The 23,245-nt window shown below is 33.6% G+C and overlaps 1 protein-coding gene across 4 annotated transcripts in view; it reads right to left on the bottom strand.

Moving 5' to 3' along the window:
• LOC143244768 (Na(+)/citrate cotransporter-like) overlaps nt 1–18,953 on the bottom strand; it is a 35,337-nt gene extending 16,384 nt beyond the window's left edge. Inside the window, exons 1-6 of one of the 4 annotated variants that reach the window (XM_076490061.1) lie at nt 18,604–18,953; nt 9,946–10,105; nt 5,018–5,167; nt 4,206–4,321; nt 2,975–3,132; nt 1,162–1,249 (exon numbers count right to left, since the gene is read on the bottom strand). In XM_076490061.1, the coding sequence (XP_076346176.1) occupies nt 1,162–1,249; nt 2,975–3,132; nt 4,206–4,321; nt 5,018–5,167; nt 9,946–10,068 (635 nt within the window). In that variant the 5' untranslated portion in view covers nt 10,069–10,105; nt 18,604–18,953. Of the gene's footprint in view, nt 1–1,161; nt 1,250–2,974; nt 3,133–4,205; nt 4,322–5,017; nt 5,168–9,945; nt 10,106–14,459; nt 14,571–18,603 lie in introns of those variants that run through there. The other 3 variants (XM_076490062.1, XM_076490063.1, XM_076490064.1) reach the window with 3 other exon arrangements.
• Between the last annotated feature and the right edge of the window lie 4,292 nt (nt 18,954–23,245).

Raw genomic sequence — 23,245 nt, 5'->3', positions numbered from 1 at the left:
AAAAGAATTGCAATGTCCAAGGATACTTTCAATAAAATGAAGTCCATATTCACAAACAGGAACATAACAAATGTCACTAAAATTAACACCTTGAAATCATATGTATGGTCTGTTCTCTTATATGGCTGTGAGATCTGGACACTGAACAAGGATACAGAGAAGAGATTAGAAGCTGCTGAAATGTGGTTCCTTAGAAAGATGCTAAAAATATCATGGACTGAAAGAAAAACAAATGTGGAAGTCATGGAACTGGCAGGATACAAAAGGTCCCTCATGAAAACTATAAGAAAGAGACAAATGGAATTTCTAGGATCCATCTGTAGGAAGAATGGGATAGAGAAACAGATGCTATGTGGAAAAATAGAATGGAGGAAAAGCAGAGGGTGTCAAAGAACTAAATATATCGACAGCCTCAATAACTATGTCACCAAGAACTCAATGAGCAACATCGAGTTGATAAGGAGGATTGACAACAGAGAAGTCTGGCATGCCATGGTCGTCGATGTCTGCCGCAGATTTGACACATGAAGAAGAAGAAGAACTTTAAATTACAATTTAACTCAGTTTAGGCTATTTGAAATTGTAAAACGTAACGAAATATACAAAGCACTTAGCAGTAATAAACGAATTACTTAAACTGTTGAACGATAGTAAAGTTTGATCCCCTTCAAGAACGAATTAACAGTGTTTGTTTTTGAATTTCGCACAAAGCTACTCGAGGGCTATCTTTGCTAGCCGTCCCTAATTTAGTCGTGTAAGACTAGAAGGAAGGCAGTTAGTCATCACCACCCACCGCCAACTCTTGGGCTACTCTTTCACCACCGAATAGTGGTAATGACCGTCACATTATAACGCTCCCATGGCTGAAAGGGCGAGCATGTTTGACGCGACGGGGATGCGAACCCGCGACCCTCAGATTATGAGTCTCACGCCTTAACACGCTTGGCCATGCCGGGCCAAAATATTTTTTGAACAAGACCACTAATAAACCAAATAAAATTAACAGTGAGTTGAGTTTCAAACCCTATGGACCTAACTCAAACATTTATTAATTTCATAAATTAAAAACGCACATATGTGTTTCCAGGGTAATTAGCACAGGCTTGTCTTTTACGACTTGTACACCCAAGAAAAAAACCAGAATACTAGATTTAATTTTACCTCTCTACAGCGTCTTTCGATGCATTTGTTACATCGCATGGTATTTTCTCCTGACTTTCGATTGTGAGACTTTCTGATGGTGCATTTGCTAAACAAATATAAAACGGCAACATTAAAAACTAAAATTTTTACATTGTTTAAACAGTTTCACATATACCATTTGGTTCGTTTATTGCAGCTTTTTATTCTTAAGAATGATAATTCGTTTTCACACTTGAGAAGGCTAATCGATTAAGTTGTAAGCCACAATGAAAATTATTTTTAAAATGTTTTTCCACACCTATATACATGTAATTCAAAACATTCTGCTGGATTTAGGTTTTGAACAACTTCTGGACTGGTCATCAAGCGTATTGAAGAACATAAATGTACATTTATTGTGTTAACGCCATTGTTGCCAGAGTATGATTATAATTCTCAATTGTTCCCCGGCGGGACAGTGATAATTTTAGAAACTTCTTACGCCAAAATCCGGGATTATATTCCTCTCAATTGACACAACAGATTGCCCAACGCGGTTTTGCTCTAAAATAAATAATCATATATTACATCTGTTATATGACAACAGTTTAAACTCGTTATACAGTTTAAACACTATATTCTTTATTCGATTCCTTAGATTTTTCTCCGTAAGAGAGAGTGGTTGCAATACCATTAATATAATAAGCGTAGGACTGCTGTTTTATGACAGATATATTTAAATATATGTGTGGGATTTTCCAGTACTATTTAACTCACCATATAGTAACCTAACTTATTATTGTGTGAATTTATTTCGGCTGCTATAATGTCAATTAGGTAGGTCTCAAAAACACCCATGTTAATATACAGATCGCCTCTATAAAATACTTAACTGCATATTTTTGGTTTTGTCGATCAAAATTATGCTGTTGAGCCTCGAAGAGACGAAACTGTAGGCCAAGGCAAAAGATCGGACAAACCAAAGAACGTATTTACTCACAGTTAATATAACTTAAAGAAATTAAAACATTGATTACAGTTAATATCGCTCAAATTAGCAGTTAGTCACATTTAAGGTCACTCAAAGTAAATCAACAGTTACTGTTAATTTAATCCGAAGAAACTCAGCGATCACTCACAGTTAATCTTATTCACTTTCACTCAGCAATTAGTCAAAGTTAATTCCATCAAGAACTATTTAACAATTAGCCATAGTCAAAATTATTTAAAATATTGAAACAATTTTAGTTAATCCTACTTAAAATTATCAGATAAATAATCAGAGTCAAACTCATAAAAAATTAGCCCCAACAATTACAGTTAATCTCACATAATTACTCTCAGTTAATCTGACCTAAAATATTATTCACAGTTACTATAAACTAAAATAACTAACAGTTATTCATCTTAAAGTAACTCAGCGATTAGTCAAAGCTAACCTCATCTACAGTATCTCAAGAGTTACAGTAAACCTCATACAACGTAACTCAAAAATTAGACACATTTAATCTCTCTCCAAAAATAATTCGATGATTACTCATGGTTAATCTCACCCAATACTATTCAACAATTAGCCACGATCAATCTCACTTAATACAATATAATTATTAAAAAAGTTAATCTCACCTAAAAAAAAACAATAACTGACCATGATTATTCTCATTTGCATAATGCAACAGTTAAGTATGACTTATCTCACCTAAGATAACCCAACATTTAGTCAAAGTTAATTTAAATGAGTTAGATCTAATATCACGTTATTAATTAAAGCCACAAATTAATAATATATTCATTCTTCTGTCTCTTTCTCATACTCTTTATCAGCAATGTTACAGATAGAAAGATAAACCACCATTGATATTGTCAATTGATATTTCTTCCCTGAATTCTTGTTCACGTGCAAGTTCTCCAAGTACAGCTTCAACAATAGGGACCATCATGGCTGTAGCAGCTGTGTTACTGATCCACATGGACAAAAACATGGTGGTTAACATGAACCCTAACATTAACCTGTAAATACAATACAAACATGAACTAAGATTAACATGAGCTTTAGTATTAATATAAAACTACAAGACTAACGTAATGGTCAGAATAAGCCTTAATATTAACCTGCAAGTACAAAATCAACATGATGGTCAGCATATGAACTGCAAAATTGGCCTATAAATATAAATATGATGGTTAGTATGAATTCGAAGTCCAACATTAATTCGCAAGTACAATACGAGCATAACTCAATCCCAATATTAACCTTCAAGCTCAATATAAAGGTAATGGCCAATACGAACCTCATTATTATTCTGAGAGTTCATAACCAACATAATGGATAACACGAACCTTAACCCGCAATTACAATACGAATCATAATGGTCAATATTAAACTGAAAATACAGGTCCACAATTCCTTTTCCGAAACCCTTGGGGCCAGTTGTGTTTCGGAATATTTCTGATTTTAGAACAAATGTATCACCCCAGTAGGGTCCAGGGCAGCACCCCATAATAATTTTCACAGTGAAATTAAACACAAAGTCACAAAATAAAAATCAAGAAAAAATATCAGCGAACAGCAGACACACATGTGACCAGTAAGAGCGCTGAGATATAATTGACGCGCCTGTCAGACTGCTGAGCGGCTAGGTCACGCTGCCACGTCACACCTGAATGGCGTGGATCAAGTGGGTGTGGAGTTCGGCCAGCTGTTATACTGACGCTCCACACTTCACGAAAAAAACTTCGGTTTTCGGAGCTTTGGATACGGGATTGTGGACCTGTACAACGCCAACATGAACCTAAACCTGCAATAACGACACGAACATAATGGTTAACATGAACCCGGCACCTGCCATTAATTGCAAGTACAGTATGAATACGACTGTTAACACCAACTTCAGTTTTAACCTGTAAATACAACATGAATATAAAGGACAGCATGAACCTCATCATTAACCTGAAAACACAATACGAACAGAATTATAAGCACGAACCAATTTATAACACATGTCCGTCAAGTATCATCCAGAAGTAAACGTATCGTAAGAGACAAAAATAACTTTAGCATTGTAAATACAGTGAGTGGTTACCATCTGACGCCTGTACCAATGCACATTAACACTCGTAGTGCTATCCTCTTGTGCAGGTTGCACTGTTCCACTGCTATAGCTAAGAGTAGTCCTCCGAGGAACATCATCAATGTTTTCTGCAATAAATTTAAAAGTTCATAAGCGAGAGTTATTTACTTGTGCAAATGAAATATCACAGATTGAAAATTGTTTTCTTGAAGTTTCTACATACAGTTACAGTAAATAATTAAGGTATAAATTTCAACTTAAATTACTTTAACTTGCTTCAATATCTTTTTGTAGATATATAATTTCATTACCACTATTAACATGGATCATCAGGTATAGATCGTAACTGGAATACTTTTAACTTGATGTAGTATCCTAAAATTGGTTTCTTGAATAATAATTGACAACTTATAATAATTTAACATTCAATTGGTTTAATGATTATTAAAAAACCTATCTGTTTGAATAAACATTAGTGAATTAGTTTGTTTCAATATCTATATAAAAACTTATTTGTTTTGATAAAAAGGAATAAATTAATTTTATTTCAATGATAGTTAAAAGTCTGATTTTAAGCTATAATAAAGTTTGTCTTTTTTAGGTTTACAGAACTCTAACCACTTCTGCAGAGAAATGCATATTTTTTATTATTAGAATGCAAATACTCATTACCACCATCGTATTCTTTTTAATACGAGATATCATTTTGTAAATTACTTGACTTATATAGTCTACATAAAGCTATGTCTATATGTTATTAATTAGCATCTACATAATCTCCATATTATGAAAAACTATAAAATAGCAAAAAAACAACAACTTACGTTTGCGTAAGCTTGTGATACTAATTTAGTATTGGCTACCCCAAGCAATGGAAATAAGACTATGGGTATCAGAGCTGTAACAGGAAGAGGAACTGGTTCTGTCATCCAGAACACCGCCATCACGATGATAACGTAGGCACATTTGGCTTCCTTTTAAAGAGAGTACCTAGATTATTATATGTTTTAAGTATTGACCACGATCGCCATTCAGATGAGAAAAGAAGAGAGGTTTTCACGCCGTACCCGGAGCTTAATATCAACTGTTTATTTCGGGAATAATACAAACACACACATATGTTTATAACGTATAGTTTGTGCTTTTCGAATGAAAATTAAGTAACACAGGAAATTATCGGGAACAAATAAATATTCCTAAAACATACTAGATTTTACATTATAATCTTTAAAAATTAAAAATTCCTCTCTATTGGCCCTTGGTTGAGGAGAAGAAGTACAAAAAAGCAAAGAATATTTGTGTTTTTTAAATAGAAATTTCGACTTCAAGGTGTTAAAACAATCCACTGTACTTGAATGACCTGGATAATAATAGCACCATCTGTAGGTACAGTCAATATTTTAAGGAGAGGGGTATTCTGTATTTTAAGGAGAGGGGTATTCTGTATTTTAAGGAGAGGGGTATTCTGTATTTTAAGGAGAGGGGTATTCTGTATTTTAAGGAGAGGGGTATTCTGTATTTTAAGGAGAGGGGTATTCTGTATTTTAAGGAGAGGGGTATTCTGTATTTTAAGGAGAGGGGTATTCTGTATTTTAAGGAGAGGGGTATTCTGTATTTTAAGGAGAGGGGTATTCTGTATTTAATTTCAAAGTGTATTTGCGTGTGGCAGATGAACTTTTCGAAAACAGCTGAATGGATTTCGACGAAAGTTGGTATACATTTGGATTATGACCCCAGTTAGAAGTCATTAGCTTTGGGAGTTGAAGGTCACAAAAATCTAAAAAATCATTACTTGCTCTATAACAGTAAAAAATGATCGGATTTTGATAAAAGTTGGTGAACATATGTTGATTGCTATTCCTCATTTTCCTGACTAAAAAGGCTGTTGTTCTTTGATAGCGATAAATATATTTTCTTATTTTTTGAAGACTGCATACAGTCAACGCTGTGTAACGATGATTTGGAGTTTACTGGGCCATCAATAAAGCCGATGAAATACCTTTATTTTGAAAGGTAGCTTGTATACGTGTGTGTGTGTTGTTGTTTTTTTACAAAAAACTATACATATTTATCATGTTTGAAAATTTTTTATAGACACAAGCATTGTGGAGCTTGAAGCAATATAAAGAAATTAAATCACCTTTGACAATGGTTAACAATATTAAATACCATAAGCATCTTTTTCAAACTATTCTAATACTAATGTATTAGGTTGAGGAATAATTCGTGAGCGTTTTTAAATAATTTCATTCAAGCATTACATGCAAGACTATACAATACTTCAATGCATGAACACATTACACCCAAAACATTTATTATGATACTTTATTTCATGTAATACCTAGGTATATAGTATGCATTGTTTTAAACGAAATTGCAAGAAATTAAATGCGAAAAGCAGATGGTGTCGAAAATGCTCGATTTTGTCCACTTGACATTTCATTTAATGAGCTGAAAATGAAAGCAAAAATTAAAGACATATGAAAATCAAACACACCATCTATTAGAGCAAAAATTTATCTACCAAAAGACATGAAATATACTCTTCAAAAAAAGAAACGCAAAAGGCAAAATATGAGACAAATTGTTAACAAGTTTATTCCGGGTAGTTCTGTATGACATGTGTGAAACTTTGCACATTCACTGCTGAACATCCAAAGTCTGCAAAGGCGAAGTCCATGCTCACTAGGTGAAGTTTAACGTCACTCAATGTCAATAACGAGTATGCCTCCCGTGAGCATCAATAACTGCTTGGTATCTCCTGCCCATAGAAGCGATGAGATAACGAATCACATCCTGTGGAATGGCTGTCCACTCAGCCTGCAAAGCTGCTGCAAGCTGAGGTAGAGTCTGCGGTTGAGGTTGTCGCCGTTGCAGACGTCGGTCCAACTCGTTCCAAAGATGTTCGATGGGGTTTAAATCTGGTGATCTGGAGGGCCAGGGAAGAACGTTGATGTTGTGGTGTCTCAAGAAGACAGTGGTGAGTCGGGCTGTGTGAGGACGGGCGTTGTCATGTTGAAAAACGTCGTTGACGTTCACCATGATGGGTTGCACATGGGGCCTAAGAATCTCGTCGACGGCTGCGTACGGTCTGATCGGAAATCTTACGCAGCCCTGGTATGGTTGAGGCAGTAGACGTCGCAGTGGTGGTCCTATCCCGAAGGTGACGTAACCGGATGTTGCGATCTTATGCGGGCGTGGTCACACGATGTCTGCCAGATCGTGGACGGTCACGAGTTGATCCATGTTGTTGGTGACGATTCCATAGCCTTGTGATGGTGCTTGGGTGGACATTCAAAGCTCTGGCAACATCTGATCAAAATTCGCCTGCTTCCAAGCGACCAATGGCGTTGTTGCGTTGTGCTTCAGTCAGTCTTGGCGTAACTGTATTGCGTGTCGGTGGCTTAACACTGAGCTATGGAAACCGAGAACCCGTCACTTTTATAGGGATTTTGCACATGTTGCACTTGCAGAACATGCAGATCTCTTAAACAAATTTATTAGACATGCATGCGTTTTGGCGAAAAATCCGATGTTTTCCTCCGTTTTCAAAGTGCACAACTTTTATTGTCATTTTGGTCTGACAATCAGTGCCTTAACACGTGTAACATCACATACTCTGAGCTTGTAACGTTATTACATATACAGTATTCCCTCGCTATTCGCGGGGGTTACGTTCTTACCCCCCCCCCCGCGAATAGCGAAAAACCGCGAATATTGGATGCAGTTTTAAAACTTCTATGTATGAGATTATATACGGTACTAAATGCTTCCCAGACACTTTCTAAAGACACTCTTACTCATTAATACAGTAACAATGTAGTAATATTGCATGCAGTCATGTATTTCACTAATGTAGTAATGATAATGTAAACACATTTTAATTTTGTACTGCAACAATATTTTAATCAAAAAGAAACGTAAGTACAGGAGGACAGTAACACCGCATAGTATAGTTACCCATACTGTATTGCTGTACCGTAAAGTTATTTTCTATGCGTACAACACATGTATTAGAATTGACAGAAAGTGGAACAAATTTAAAGGCAAACTTAGACAGATAAATACAGTACGCACAGTTCAGGTAATAATAATACAGTACAGTACAATTCAGTAATAATTGTTCGATAAAGACGTCAATCGATAAAACTGCTTGAGAGAGTAAATACAGACATACCCTCGAAAAGCGCTTTTAGTCTCTATGACCTGCAAAAACCCGGTTTACCGAGCATTCGTTTTTATGATGTTATGACGCTAGCCCGGTATACCGGCATACGATGCGATAGGGTTAAGAGCCTAACCCGCGAATATGCGGGGCCGCGAATGGGGAACCGCGAACAGGTGAGGGTATACTGTATTTCTCTTTAAAATAACAAAAATATCCCTTTTGCGTTTCTTGTTTTGAAGAGTATATTTTGCGAAAGCGTTTCATTTATGAATATATTTTTTTTAACTTGAAAAACGCTCACGAATTATTCCTCAACCCAATAGTTTAAGAAATATAATTAATACTTCACATTACAGTATTGTTCTACGTCCACTACTAATTGGAAACTTTGGAGATGAAGTGATATTTCATTTCATTATTGAGTATGTTTGGAGACTTAGCATTATGAAAACATGCAGAGGAGTGAAACTGGACCTGATCTCAGCCCCAAATGGAAGTATTTCTCTATCCGTAATGTCAGCCCCCCAAACTGTGTCAAATTTCAAATACCAAAATTCACTGTTGCAACAAATTAAAGGTAATGTCTAATTCCTAATTTCAGTGTCTTACAAACTAAATATTATATCAATTTTCCAAATTAATTACTATAACAAACTTATAATTTTAACTATCCTAAATAAGTATTTTTTACAAAATATGCTGTCGACTCATCAAAACATAAAGTCATCTTTTCAAATTCAGTGTTGTTACAAACTAAATATAATGTTGACACCCCAAATACTTTTGTTACAAAAATCGAAAGTTATCTTTCCACGATTTGTACTGTTACAAACTAAAGTAGTTTCAACTGTTTCACCTAAATGGCCCCCAAGTGGCTCAGCTGTATGTCTGCGGACTTACAACGCTAAAACCGGGTTTCGACACCCGTGGTGGGCAAAACACAGATAGCTCATTGTGTAGCTTTGTGCTTAAATCAAAACAACCAATTCACCTGAATGTTCTTATAAGCTAATCAAAATTTCAACTGTCTAACCTGGGTGCTGTTACAAATTAAGAAAAATTCAATTGTCCTACGAACTAAATATAATTTCAACTGTCTTACCTGTCACTTGTTACAAACTAAGAATTTCACTTATTCTACACAAAGTTTGTTACAAACAAAATAGGATTTCAACTTTCTTACCTGGCAGTATTTAGAAACTAAATATAATTTTAACTGTGTCGCCTGGTAGCTGTTACAAACTGTCATAGCTAGTTGTTTTTATATACTAAGCAGTATTTCATCTTTTCCATCTATGTATTGTTACAATTTAAGTAGAATTTCAACTATCCTACTTAGCATTGTTGACAAACTAAATATAATTTCAACTGTTTTGTCTTGGTGCTGCTTCAAGCTAAGCAGGATTTCAGCTGTTCTATCTAGTTATTGTTATATCTAAGCAGAATTTCAATTGTCTACCTATGTGTTTGTTACAAAATAAACTAAATTTCAACCATCTACTTGAGTGTTGTTACAAAATAAACTAAATTTCAACCATCTACTTGAGTGTTGTTACAAACTAAGCAGAGTTTTAATTCTCCTACCTGAGTGTTGTTAAAAACTAATAGTGGAAACAGTACGCTTGGAAAAAGAACCGTCCATATAGGTTTCCATAGAGAAGCTGGCAATCTTAAGCGAGCAAATCGAGATGTTTTGTCGGACACCATTTTTCCTGACGTAGAATGAGTTACGATTACAGCTTAGCTGGAGAAAAGGAAGAATGTGTTAAAATTCCTAGAACGTCATATTACCACCGAATCTGATCTTTTGACATGCTTAACTGAAGAACTCATTCAGCACCTTCTAATGAATGTCAGTTACATCACGATTTGCAGTATCGTTATCCATGTAGGTTTTTCACAGCCTGTCTCTTCCATTGGTTAAAAAAAAAAAAAAACGTTTGGTATAAAAGACACTGGTGAAAATAGTATAACGATTATGTTATCTGTTCTTAAAGCAAAAAAAATAAAACAGTGATATATGCAACACGTGTTTCAGCATGTAAAAAAAAAAGATATATGCTCTGTGTTATGTAGAATATCAATGTGAAACAATAAGATATGTAATATGTATAATATATGTACTTTACCATTATTAGAGACCGAATGACATATTTTGGTTTGCTGATCAAAACTAATAAGTAACTGCAATAAGTGATACTTCTGTTTTATTTGCGTATGTAACAATGAGTAATATGTGTTGTATATGTACAGTAACAGTGAGTAATGTATTGTTTAAAGTTTCAGAGTGCAAAAAATACTAATATATGTTGTGTATATATCTCAGAACGGCTGGTGTGGGTATTAAAACTTTTATTGATAAAAGAGAACAACGTTTCGACCTTCCTAGGTCATCTTCAGGTGTATGTGTTGTTTTTTTGTTAACCTAAAGGAACGTCGAAACGCTGTTCTCTGCTTATCAATAAAAGTGTTAATACCCATACCAGCCGTTTTGAGATTCATTTTTATTTCAAGTAGATTTCTTGTCATCAAGAATATGATGTGTAACAAAAAAAAACTATATAAGTGTTCTGTATTCTTTGAACGTGTAACGACTTTTCACCAATTTTCCCAGATTGTTCCTTAGTAACCTCCGTAGCTAATATTTAACATATGCTTGTCAACTGTTTTGCTTAATCAGGACGTCCTTATCTATCATCTGTACGTTCAAATAGCTTCAGTGCTGAAACAACTATATGCTAAAAAAATAGTTCTTAATAAACCTCATAATAAACAAGTTGTCATCTACTATAGCTCCCGTAATCTTTAATTCGATTCATCGCTTACTCTGGTTTTTTACGGTTTTCTAAATTCCATACGTTTAACGTACTAAACGTGTTTTCTGGAAAGTGAAATATTTCCACAGATGTCAAAACCATAATATAATATTAGTAGTCTTGGGTTATCAGTAATCCACTGCACACAACTTCTATACCAACTAGTACGTTGAAAGCTCTCATTAGAGACTATATTTTGGAGACTGCAACACAAAACTTTACAAAAATTAATTAAGCAGACGGTGTAGGTATATATAATATCTCTGCTAAAGTAAAGCTTTAATTATCAGTCAAAAAGGATATTTAATATAGTAATTGTGTGAGAGTAAAGCTGTTTGTTTTAATACATTTCGTGTATTTTTCTCTTTTTAAATTCACCATACAGTAACCTAAATTAGTTTAGGTATGTAACGTTATGGCAATTTATCTAATTCATTATTCGCTATTATACAGCAGATCAAATGTTTGATGATTATATAACTATATTAAACAAAGATTTTTATTATTTTCCACTATCCGGCAAGTTAAAAAGAACTCAAAAACCTCATGTGCATATTATATACACTTCACCATTGTAAGAGACATGATGACATTTTGGTTTTCTGACCTACACTGTTCTGGTTAAGTTTGAATAAGCAAATCTGCAGTTCGCGATAGAAGGTATGGCCTCTATGCAATAGCTTCTCTTTACAATTTTACCTTTAGTGGAAAAGAAAAGAAATATTAACATTCTCAGTCCAAAAGGATATTTACTATAGTGCCTGAGAGAGACAAAAGCTGTTCATTCTCGAACGATCTTCATCATTAGTCAAACATTCAAATTCAAACTCATAAACTTTCTTTTTACAAATTAGTTATGAAAAGTGTTTACTTTTCAGAGATTATTAAATGCAACAAGATGTTTTCAAAAGAGATTGTAAAGCCATTCGTATTTTTCATGAAAGAGCTTTCTGCTATCACATTTAATCACAAAATTCATTCAACTACATGAAAAATTCAGTAATTGTCTTCTCACTGTTTACAACTTTCATAGTTTTACAAAATATCACAACTTTTTAAAAACTTTCACGTTTACACTTTAATTTCTGCGGAAGTCATTTATGGTAATGACGAACCACTTGACTCTATTGACCACTAATGATATTACCTCCTGTTTATTAAACTCTTATTACATATAGTTAATATTAGCTATATAACAACTGTGTATATAGTATAACATTACGTCATTAGCTTAGTCGCATTGGTTATTCTTAATTTTTTTTTTACAAGTGTACAGTTGTTGTAACTTCCCCTTCTAAATCTTAATACTCAACTTCTAGACACTTACTTTGTTTTCTTTTTGACTTACAAAAAATTAAAGTTATTTATTATTTTCTGCTTCATGTCGCTTGTTAGATGACAGAGGTTATGAAAAGTAAGAATAATGTTATTTTAATGGTATTAGGATATTCATATGTGATTGTAAAGTTATTTTTCCTTAGTATTTTATCTAGGACCTTAGTGTTTGTGTTTTGGCCAATAAACAAAATATTAAAGAGTAATAACTTTAAATCATATTCAAATAACTGACAATGTTAAAAATAACCATACTTAAAGTCAAACATGATAGAAAAATACGATTATATTATAATAAAATGAGAGTAGCTATATTAGACACACCTCATAGTATGTTTAACATTTTATTATTAAAGTTAGCATTGATATATTTCAATTACCGAGGTAGTATTCTTGTTACTTATTGATTATTTTGGCTTAAATTTAATTTATTATTTTAATAAACACTAGTTTTTGCTGCCTCTTGGTGCAGTCCTACGCCTCGACCTCACATGTTATTATTAAATGTGTCGTAGTAACTGTGCTCAGTCGTCACGCCCTCTCAAGTTACACTATCAGAGATGTTTAATGAGTTTTCATTAGTTCCAAAGCCTTTTTAGAGAGAAATGCGTAACGTTTTGCTTATGCAATATGTATATTAATCTGCATCGTTTAACAAATATTAAATTTACTAAATACTTCAAGCCAACATCTAGTGTTAGTGTGTTTCTTGAAGAAGGTTTATTTCTTTATTGTAACATTCATTAGCAAAAATGATTCGAACGTTTAATATGACTAATTTCAATGTTTTTTATATTTGTTATTATACGTTTGTTATATAGATTATTTTTTTCATTCTTGTCTTAATAGATGTACTAAGGACAAACCTAAATCTTCTATGGTAACCGAATATCATGAGATATTATTGGGTCTGTGGCCGAAAATATCGTTAACACCAAAGATATTAAGCTGATGAAAGAACACAGTCTAATCGTTTTAAACAAGAATTTAAGAAATTTATATTTAATTATCTACGCCATTACAAGACTGAATTTTGATTTCCTCTCCAAGTCGGTTGCTTGCCTTGATCGTTTTGTTTGTTTGTTTGTTTTGAATTTCGTGCAAAGCTGCACAAGGGCTATCTGCGCTAGCCGTTCCTAGTTTAGCAGTGTAAGAGTAGAGGAAGGACAGCTAGTCATCACCACTCACCGCCAACTCTTGGGCTACTCTTTTACCAAAGAATAGTGGGATTGATCGTCACATTCTAACGCTCCCAGTGTTCTTTAGTGTAATGAGATAAAACATTAAACACGTAAAAATTGTCAATATATTTTAAGTATTGTTCTTAAGTATGTTTATATAAAATTAAATAAATTAACTAATATTAACTCTTAAGCAATTTTATAAATATGTTGAGATAAAACAAAAAAAGCACATTAATAATGTCATTATATCTTAAGCAGTGTCGAGTATTGTCAAATAAAAAGTAGATACATTGAGGTGGACATTATATGTTTAGAACTGTCGGGAAGTATGTTGAGAGAAAGCAATAAATATATTAATACTTTTATTATATCTTAAATATCGTTTTTAATTATCTTGAAGTAAACTAATAGACGCGTTAGCATTGTTATTACATTTTAAACTTTACCAAACTGGGTAGTGATATAAAAGAACAAACATTTTAACATTATATCTTAACCACTGTTGTTAAGTATGTTGAGGCAGAACAGTAAACTAATTAACACTGTCATGACTGTTAACACTGTTGTTAACCTTTTTGAAGAAATTCATGACAACATAATTACTGTTATTATATTTTAATCATTATTGTTAGAGGGGTTGATGTAAAAATAAATACTTTTACACTAACACAATATCTTAAACATTTATATTAAGTGTCTTCAGGTTAAACAGTAAACACACTAATATTTTAATTCTATCTTAAGCATATTTGTCACGTAATACCGATAACTTTCTCTTCTTCCTTTTTTTTCACTTTCAGTCCACTGGCTGTATTTAAGAAAACTAAACAGTTTACTTTTTGTTGTTTCATCCTGTGGATTGTTTGCAACCAACCATTCTGAAGACGCAAAGGTACAACTAATCTTTTTTGAAGTTACAAACAGTGAAATAAAGCTGAGTTCTCGTACTTTCACGTGATATATCATTCCTACTATATATGCGTCATCACTTTTTTTTTTCTTAAGGACGAAATTACCAAACTGTAACAAGCCGGTAATTTATATCATTGGGAATGCTGGTTCGTGTTAAGATACACAAAGAACACTTCTAAATACGATTTATTAACTACTTCGTTGTTGTCTCACAAAAAGTCAGAACCGGGATAAAATGTAAATTTTAAGAAAAGAAATCAATCTATTTTTCAGCTTCAAATCTACAGTACCGTGCCGTGTTAGGACAAACTCAAAACTTAGATTTCAGGTTACTTTCAAAAAAACAATAGAAAGTAGATCACAGGTGAAACGTTAACATTTTATTAATAATCATATTTAGTATAACAGGAACAACTCAGCGTTTTTGTTGCTATGCTATGCAGTGGAAGTGCTTGCGTTTAGCAAACAGTTTATATTTTGTGTCCATTTTTTGCTTTAATAACTGCAGGCAGTTTTTCAGGTAGTGCCAGATTTAAGATTGTGTGGGACCAGGGATAATCATGTATCCCTATATTCCGTGTAATTTTACATGGAATAAAATTATCAATGGGCCTCCATTAAAACCATGGGCCCTGCTTCATGGTAGGTGCTATGTTATGGTATGTATCTTTCACCTTTCTTCCCCCAGACATACAACCTATGCTTTGAACCAAATATATCAAACTTGGCCTCATCCGTCCATAACACCATTTTCCAATCATCAACAGTCCAGTTTTTGTACATTTTACAAATTTCAGACTCTTCACAATATTTGGAGATCAAAGTAAAGGTTTTTAGTTTCAGGACCAAATATTCTACTCTAGTTAAATCCTCTTGAAACCATAGATCTGGAAATCTTTTGTCATTTGGTACATGGTCGTTTATCTCACGTTAGAGATCAGTGGCAGTCTTCTTTCTGTTCCAAAGACTGCATAAACGAAGATACTTAACATCTGAATCATTGAATTTACATATTCTACCTCTACTTTTCCTATTCACAAAATTATCTGCTCTACTGGCAAATATCTATGATTTTCGTGCCGTAACATGACAACAAAACTTAATACATAGTGTTAAAGATTGTTTGTTTTTTTATCAAGATTTACTTGTGGAGTGCTATTAAATTGATTTATTTTAGCAGATATCAGTAACATTTGCTAGCTCCTTTTTATGTAATTAAGACACTGTATGGGGTACCATGAGAGTTATTTCACACCCTAAATTTAATCTGCATGTTCATTCGAGCAGAACTCATAGGACATGCCCTTGGTACAAGTATATAGGTATTCTAAAGAACGATCATTAGCATGGTGTTGAAATTTACGTTCTGTAATGGCATGAAACAGTTAGCCCCATAAAATGGAAGAAATTATAAAATATTTTCCTCTCCTATCACTTATGCACAGTGGTGTATACATACGTACATATAATTATAATGTTTAACAACCAACACCACTTAATATGCAAATGATATTTTGTGCTATGTATTCTAACAAAGTTTGATATGAGATGGAAAAACAATACCATTTATTATACAAGTCATGTTTTGTGTTATGTGTTCTAACAAGTTTGTAATCTGTAGTAAAGCAATACCGTCTCTTACAGAAATCACGTTTTATGCTGTAAATTCTAAGAAAGTTTAGCAACCAGTACCGTCTACTCTATAAATCATGTTTTGTTATCACATGGTAAAGCAGTTCCTTCTATTATACAAAGCATATTTTGAATGATGTGTTTGATAACCCGTCGTATAACAATACAATTTACCACATAAACAAAGTTTTTTGTTCTTTATTATAATAAGACTTGGTAACCGGAGGTAAAGATATACTGTCTACTATATAAATCATGTTTCGTGTTACATATTCTACCAAAGGTGGTAAAGCAGTGCCGTCTATATAAGTAATGTTTTATGTTATGTATTCTAACAGTTTGATAATGATGGTAGATCACACTATATGAAACATGTGTGGTGTTATGCATTCTAACATGGGCCCGGCTTGGCCAAGTGTGTTAAGGTGTTGGACTCGTAATCCGAGGGTCGCGGGTTCGAATCCCAGTCGCACCAAACATGCTCGCCCTTTCAGCCTGGAGGCGCTATAATGTGATGGTCAATCCCACTATTCGTTGGTAAAAGAGTAGCCCAAGAGTTGGCGGTCGGTGATGATGACTAGCTGCCTTCCCTCTAGTCTTACACTGCTAAATTAGGGACGGCTAGCACAGATAGTCCTCGAGTAGCTTTGTACGAAATTCAAAACAAACAAACAAAGCATTTTAACAAATTTGGTAACCCGTGCTAAGGCAACGCCTTGTACAGCACAAAATTAAAAAAAAAAAAAACTATATTAAATGTTTTGTGTGTTGTGTATCCTAAAAACATTAGGTAACCCGTGGCAAAGCAATGCCATCTACAGCATAAATCACGTTTTGTGTTGTGTGCAGAAATCAAGTTTGGAAACGAATGGTAAATTAATTCCGTTTACGATACAAACGAAATTTTGTGCTACGTATTCTAACAAAGTTTGGCAACCGAAGATAAAGAAATATCGTCTATTATACAAACCAATTTGTTGTTGTGGTTATATACTCTAGCAGCGTTTGGTAATCGATGGTAAAGCTATAGCATTTTCTATATAAATTACGCTTTGTGTTATTTGTTCTAATAGAATTTCGCAACAGTCGGTGAAGCATTAACGTCTACTATATAAACCGTGTTTTGTATTATGTGTTCTATTAAAGTTTGGTAATCCGTACAAAACTAATACTATCTACTGTATACAGAATGTTTTGTGTTATGTACTGTAATAAACATTACTAACAGCTGTCTTAATGCTGTCTGCTATATAAACAATGTTTTGTGTTATTCTTTCTAATAAAGTATGACAACTGATGGTAAACCAGTACATTCAATTATAAAAAGCATGTTTTATGTTGCGTAAGTATTCTAACAAAATGTATTCTAATATTATTTGACAAACAGTCGTAACATTTGGGAACCAGCGTTAAATCGATTCTTTCTGCTACCCAAACCATGTTTTGTGTTAAGTATTGTGACAAATTTTAGTAACCGGTATTAAGGCAAACAGTCTACTACATAAATTATGATTTGTAATATGTAGTCTTTTGTTTTTGAATTTCGCACAAAGCTACTCGAGGGCTATCTGTGCTAGCCGTCCCTAATTTAGCAGTGTAAGACCAGAGGGAAGGCAGCTAGTCATCACTACCCATCGCCAACTCTTGGGATACTCTTTTACCAACGAATAGTAGGATTGACCGTCACATTATAACGCCCCCACGGTTGGGAGGGCGAGCATGTTTGGCGCGACCGGGATGCGAACCCGCGACCCTCAGATTACGAGTCGCACGTCTTAACACGCTTGGCCATGCCGGGCCAATATGTAGTCTAACAAAGTTTTATGGTCGATGGTAAAGCAATTCAATCTGTTATATAAAGCAAGTTTAGTATTATGTATTCTTAGAAAATTTGGTAACGTGGTAAATCAATGCCATTAATTATGTAAATCATGTTTTGTCTTATGATTTCTAACAAAATTTAGTAACCCTTGATTTATCAATACAGTCTGCTATGGAAACCATGTTTTGTGTTATTTGTTTTAAAATACTTGGTAAACCCTCAGTAAATCAATGTCGTCTGCTAAATAAACCATGCTTTTGCTACGTATTCTAAGAAACTATTGGAACATATAGTAAACTTATGCTGTGCACTGTATAAATCATGTTTTGAGCTATGTTTCCTAAAAATATTTAGTTATTGATGTTAAAGCAATACCGTCTACCATGTAAACGACTTTCTGTGTTATATATTTCAACAAAGCTTGGTAAGTTAGTACGGTCTTCTATACTAATCATATTTTACCGTACTTTTGCGTTGTAGTAACGCGTAGCGAAGTTCTAATGTCTTACAATTACTAACGAAATATCTAGTTCATACTTACGTTATTTTGGACGTGTAAAGGAACAGCCAGCAGGATAACAGGGGTCAGGAAGAAAAGGACTAACTTCCAGGACGCAGCAACTTGTGCGCAAGCTGTATTAATGAACTTCAACATCGGTAGTTTCTACTGACGCCTAGTAAACTTTTGTCGTGGCTTTAAAAATATACTTTATTTCGAGGTGACTTAAGTGATTAACGAAGTGTTTTACGTTTCCATGTTGAGTGACCTTAAGCTCTGTTTAATATAAAGGTTCTCAGTCAGTTGCAAGTTCTTTGAGCACTATAGACTATGTAGACCAATAGTAACGCTAGTCGTTGTGCTACGTCATTTCCAACAGGTGTTTCCTTTGTTAAGCAAGCTTTTTTTTTTTCTATTTCATGTAAACATACCTTACTTGATGTTTATTTTTATGCTATAACACACACGCACGTATTTTCTTTCACTAAATATATTCTAACTATACACACGTCATGAGTACATTAATTATAAAAAAAATACATATAACAGGACAGGAGACTGTTTGTTTGTTTCAATGCATATTGAGTCATGACGCAAGATAAAAGATTTAACGTGGAACAGGTTTACTGGAACGTGAGACGACTATCAAGCTAATAAGTAGTTCTGACGTGATAGGGGCTTTCAGGTTCCCAATTAATACTTGGAGTCTTAGTATTATTTTAATATAAAAACTGAAATATTATGTGAAAAACTAAATCAAATACTTCCAAGGTTATACACCAATAGAAATAAATATCTGCAATCTGAAACCTAGTACGAGGGAAAACTTAGAAATAAACACTTATACCTGTTAGTATATTTTCTTATTTTGGTTAATTTTTTCAAATCTCAGTTTTTATATTAGTTCAGTCCATAATAAAATTTATGTTATGATCGCTACAAATGTCCCATATCACATCCATAAATCCTGCGAGCGAAGCTGGAACAGGATATACTGGTGGCCATCGCAACTAATACAGAGCTATTAAGTTTTCTTTACACGTACGACAAGCAATTCTAGCCTGTTACTGTTCAAACTCGACAGTGATGACAAGTTAATTCTTTAAGCGTCACTGTCGAAACTCGATAGTGATGATAACAATTGTGTGCTGTACAATGACTATAACAAGTAATACTCGACAACCGTTTGCCTATCTATGCATATGATGTAAACGACATGTAACGCATGCCTTAAACGTTAACAGCTATCCTGTTAAACTGGTCATACTCTACAATCTAGACTGTTTTCATTGAAACTTGACAATGACAAAAACGAATTGTAATACTGGCCTGTCTCTGTTGAAACATGACAGTTGTAACGGATTTATCATTGTACATTTATTTTAGTGCTTACGCATGTTTCTGTTTAGGTTTTGCACGTGAAGTATATTGAATATGAATTGTGCAAGTCTCGCCTGTTCTCGAAACTTGTAGAGAATTCTTGAGTAAAGATGAACAATATACTATGTGTGTATACAATACTAGAAATTGACAGTATTGTTGAAAGCGAACTTTGGTGAAGGTTCTGGAGTCTTGCGTGATTTGTATAAAAAGCAATCAGCCGAGAGACAGTGAAGGAGAATATTATTGGACAGCTACAGCCGGTGTGCTATACGCTTAGGAAGCTGTAATTGTGATTAGCGTCTATTAATCGGAAAATTAATAGGCTAGTGTGAGGCTAGTCATGAAAAGATGTCGTTAGCTTGAGCAAGATGCAACAATATCAACTCAGAAGAATTAATTTGGTCGTGGTATGCTTGGATCGTCGATAAAATATTTAGTTCTAGACCAGATACGAGACTCAGAATAGTTTGTAAGTTTGTAAAACTCTTGTATATAAACCATCATTAGTAATAACTATTAGTAATAACAATTATTATAAATTTCATTATTTTTATGTTTGTATATTAGAATATATTTGTGCTAAAAAAGGAAATTGTATGTATCGATCTCCTTGGCAAATAAATTTGATATACATTAACATTTCAACGCTGTACAACATAAACATAAAACCCATTTGGATGAAAATAAAATTGAAACACTACAGGAAGCAGTGACTCTTTTTGATGATTACCCTTCATCACATAAAACCAATTTTTATAAAAAGAAATTCTCGCCATCTCAGCAAAACCCTAATTTCTTTCCAATCCACTAAAGTTGGGATTCTTAGAGAAAATCCAGCTCTTGGTGTTCGAAATATTCAGACAGTCATGATGAAACTTTATCAAAACCATCAAAGTTTATCTGTTATTTTTGTAAAAAGCCTGGGCATGTTATGCCCAATCGTTGGAGCTTGAAAAAGAAGAATGAAAAGGAGACATCACCCAATGCATTAGTGTCCGCGTATGGACGTGGTTTCACCAGATCACCCTATGCTGTTGATTTGATCACCGATAAAAAGTTTGATGTAGTTAGGGAGAAATTTAGACCTTTTGTGTCTGTTGGTTCTGTCTTTGACGAATGGCACTGCTAATCACATAATGATATGTATGACGTGATACAGGAGCGACTCAATAATTTTTGTTAGAAGGTGTATTGCCTTTGGATTTGAGTTCTGCCACTGGTGAGTCTGTTATGGCTAAAGATATTGAGGGTGATTTTATTAATTTTCCTCTTTATAACATTTGTTTAGTATCAGCCTAGTTTAGGGACCAGTTGTGATTGGAGTAAGATATAATCTGCCAGTTAAGGGTGTATCATTATTGCTGAATATTTAGATGAGGGAAAAGTTATTGTTGAACCCAAAATGGGTAGAGAGCCGATCATTGTTTCATCTAAGGATGATGTTGCTGAGGAGAACCCAGAAGTTTAAACTTAACAGTAATGATAACGACTTGCAATCAAAAAGAGTCTCAGTTAAAACTTGACAGTGATGATAAAGAATTGATAAGCTAGTTTATCTATGTTGAAACTTAAAATTTATATAAAGACTTAAAGCTCTGGCTCTGTTTAGATTTTACAGTGAAGATAATGACTTGTTATTCCAGTCTGCATCTGTTAAAATTTGTAAGTTGTGATAATGACTCAAAATTCTAGACTGTCTCTGTTGAAACCTGATAGTGATCAAAATGATTTATTTCTCTAGAATGTCCTTTAAAAACTTAACAATTGACAGTGATGATAAAGAATCCTGCTCTAGCCTATCTGTGTTGAAACTTCACAGTGATTGTGATAACAATTTTTAAATCTAGCCTGTCTCTTTAAAAGTTGATAACGATGTATTTCTTTAATTTTAATCCTCTTTCATCAAGTTTAATAGATAAAATAATTGTTTTACACTTCGCTGTCTTTTTTGAAACTTGATAATAACTCTAATGACACATTTATTTCTCAACTCTATCCTGTTGGCACTCGTCAGTGAAGATAATGAACTTTTACTGTAGTATTTCCCTGTTGAAATTTGATAATGATAAAAATTACTTATTTCTCTATCTTCTCTTTGTTGAAACTCCACAATGATAACAATGTTATTCTAGCCTGACTGTGTTGAAACTCGATAGTGATGAAAATAACTTTTTACCTTATAATCTATCTTTGTTAAAAGTTGAGAGTGATGATAAAGATTTGTTGCTCTAAGCTGTTCTTTTTAAAATGGGACTGTAATAATAACCACGCTTAACACCAGCTTGTCTGTGTTAAATTTTACAGTAGTGATAACGAGTTGTTATACTACACTGTTTTTGTTGAATTTCTATAGTGATCATAACGGCTAGGAGTTATAGACTGTCTCGGTAGAAATTTGATAGTTATTAAAACGACTTCTTATTCTAATCAGTCAGTCGCTGTAAAACCTGACAGCTAAGATTTGTGCAGTAAAAAATGATGTCTGATAATAAACAATAAAGCCCAGCAATAACTGTAAACATCTTTAACAAACTTTGCGGAATTACATATATTCTATCTTTAGCAAATCTATGATAACAACCAACTGAACAATCTTTAGTATAATTACTAATATATATTGCAATGAATAATCTTAAGAAATTATGAAATATTCAATTTTTAAGAAAAGAGTAAAAGCTATTTGAATAAATCAGGGGGAAAAGAGTTAGAATTTCTACTGAGGCTTGGATTTTCATTTATAATGCGTAAACTTTCGTTTATCAGGAGTTCATTTATATTCTGTACTAAGTCTGCTTTGTAAATAGTGAGAAGTCTTGCCCAGGTAGATGAATGTACAGTTACATGTAGAAATACCTAAGTATCTTATTATCCCATTGAGACTACATACAGGTAATTATAATCTGAATATGTTTTTAAAAGTGCTAACGCTCTTGATTATAGTAATATAATTAAAAATGGAATACAGAACATTGCCTTATCGTCTTTCTACGACTTTGATTTTCACAGGACTCTCTCTCGTCTGTCCAGAGAATAATTTTTAGCTCATAAAGAACTAGCTAACGATAAAAATATTATTGTTATCACACCCGACAAGAGTACCTAAATTGTAATTTTAAACTAATTGTTGATTTGGAATTAAGCACAAAGCTAAGCAATGTGCAGCTGTGCTCGCTCCAGCACGTTTCTCGAAACCCGTTTTCTAGCGTTCTAAGTCTGTAGACATTTTGCTGTGTCACTGGGGAGCATTGACAAAATTAAACAAACCCTCCAAGAAACCAATTAGTTAAAACTTTTAAACACA

The sequence above is a fragment of the Tachypleus tridentatus genome, chromosome 2 (genome assembly GCF_004210375.1).
Source record: "Tachypleus tridentatus isolate NWPU-2018 chromosome 2, ASM421037v1, whole genome shotgun sequence".
Taxonomy (NCBI): Eukaryota; Metazoa; Arthropoda; class Merostomata; order Xiphosura; family Limulidae; genus Tachypleus; species Tachypleus tridentatus.
Note: the sequence above shows the minus strand (reverse complement) of the source record. Positions and strands in the feature narration are given on the sequence as shown.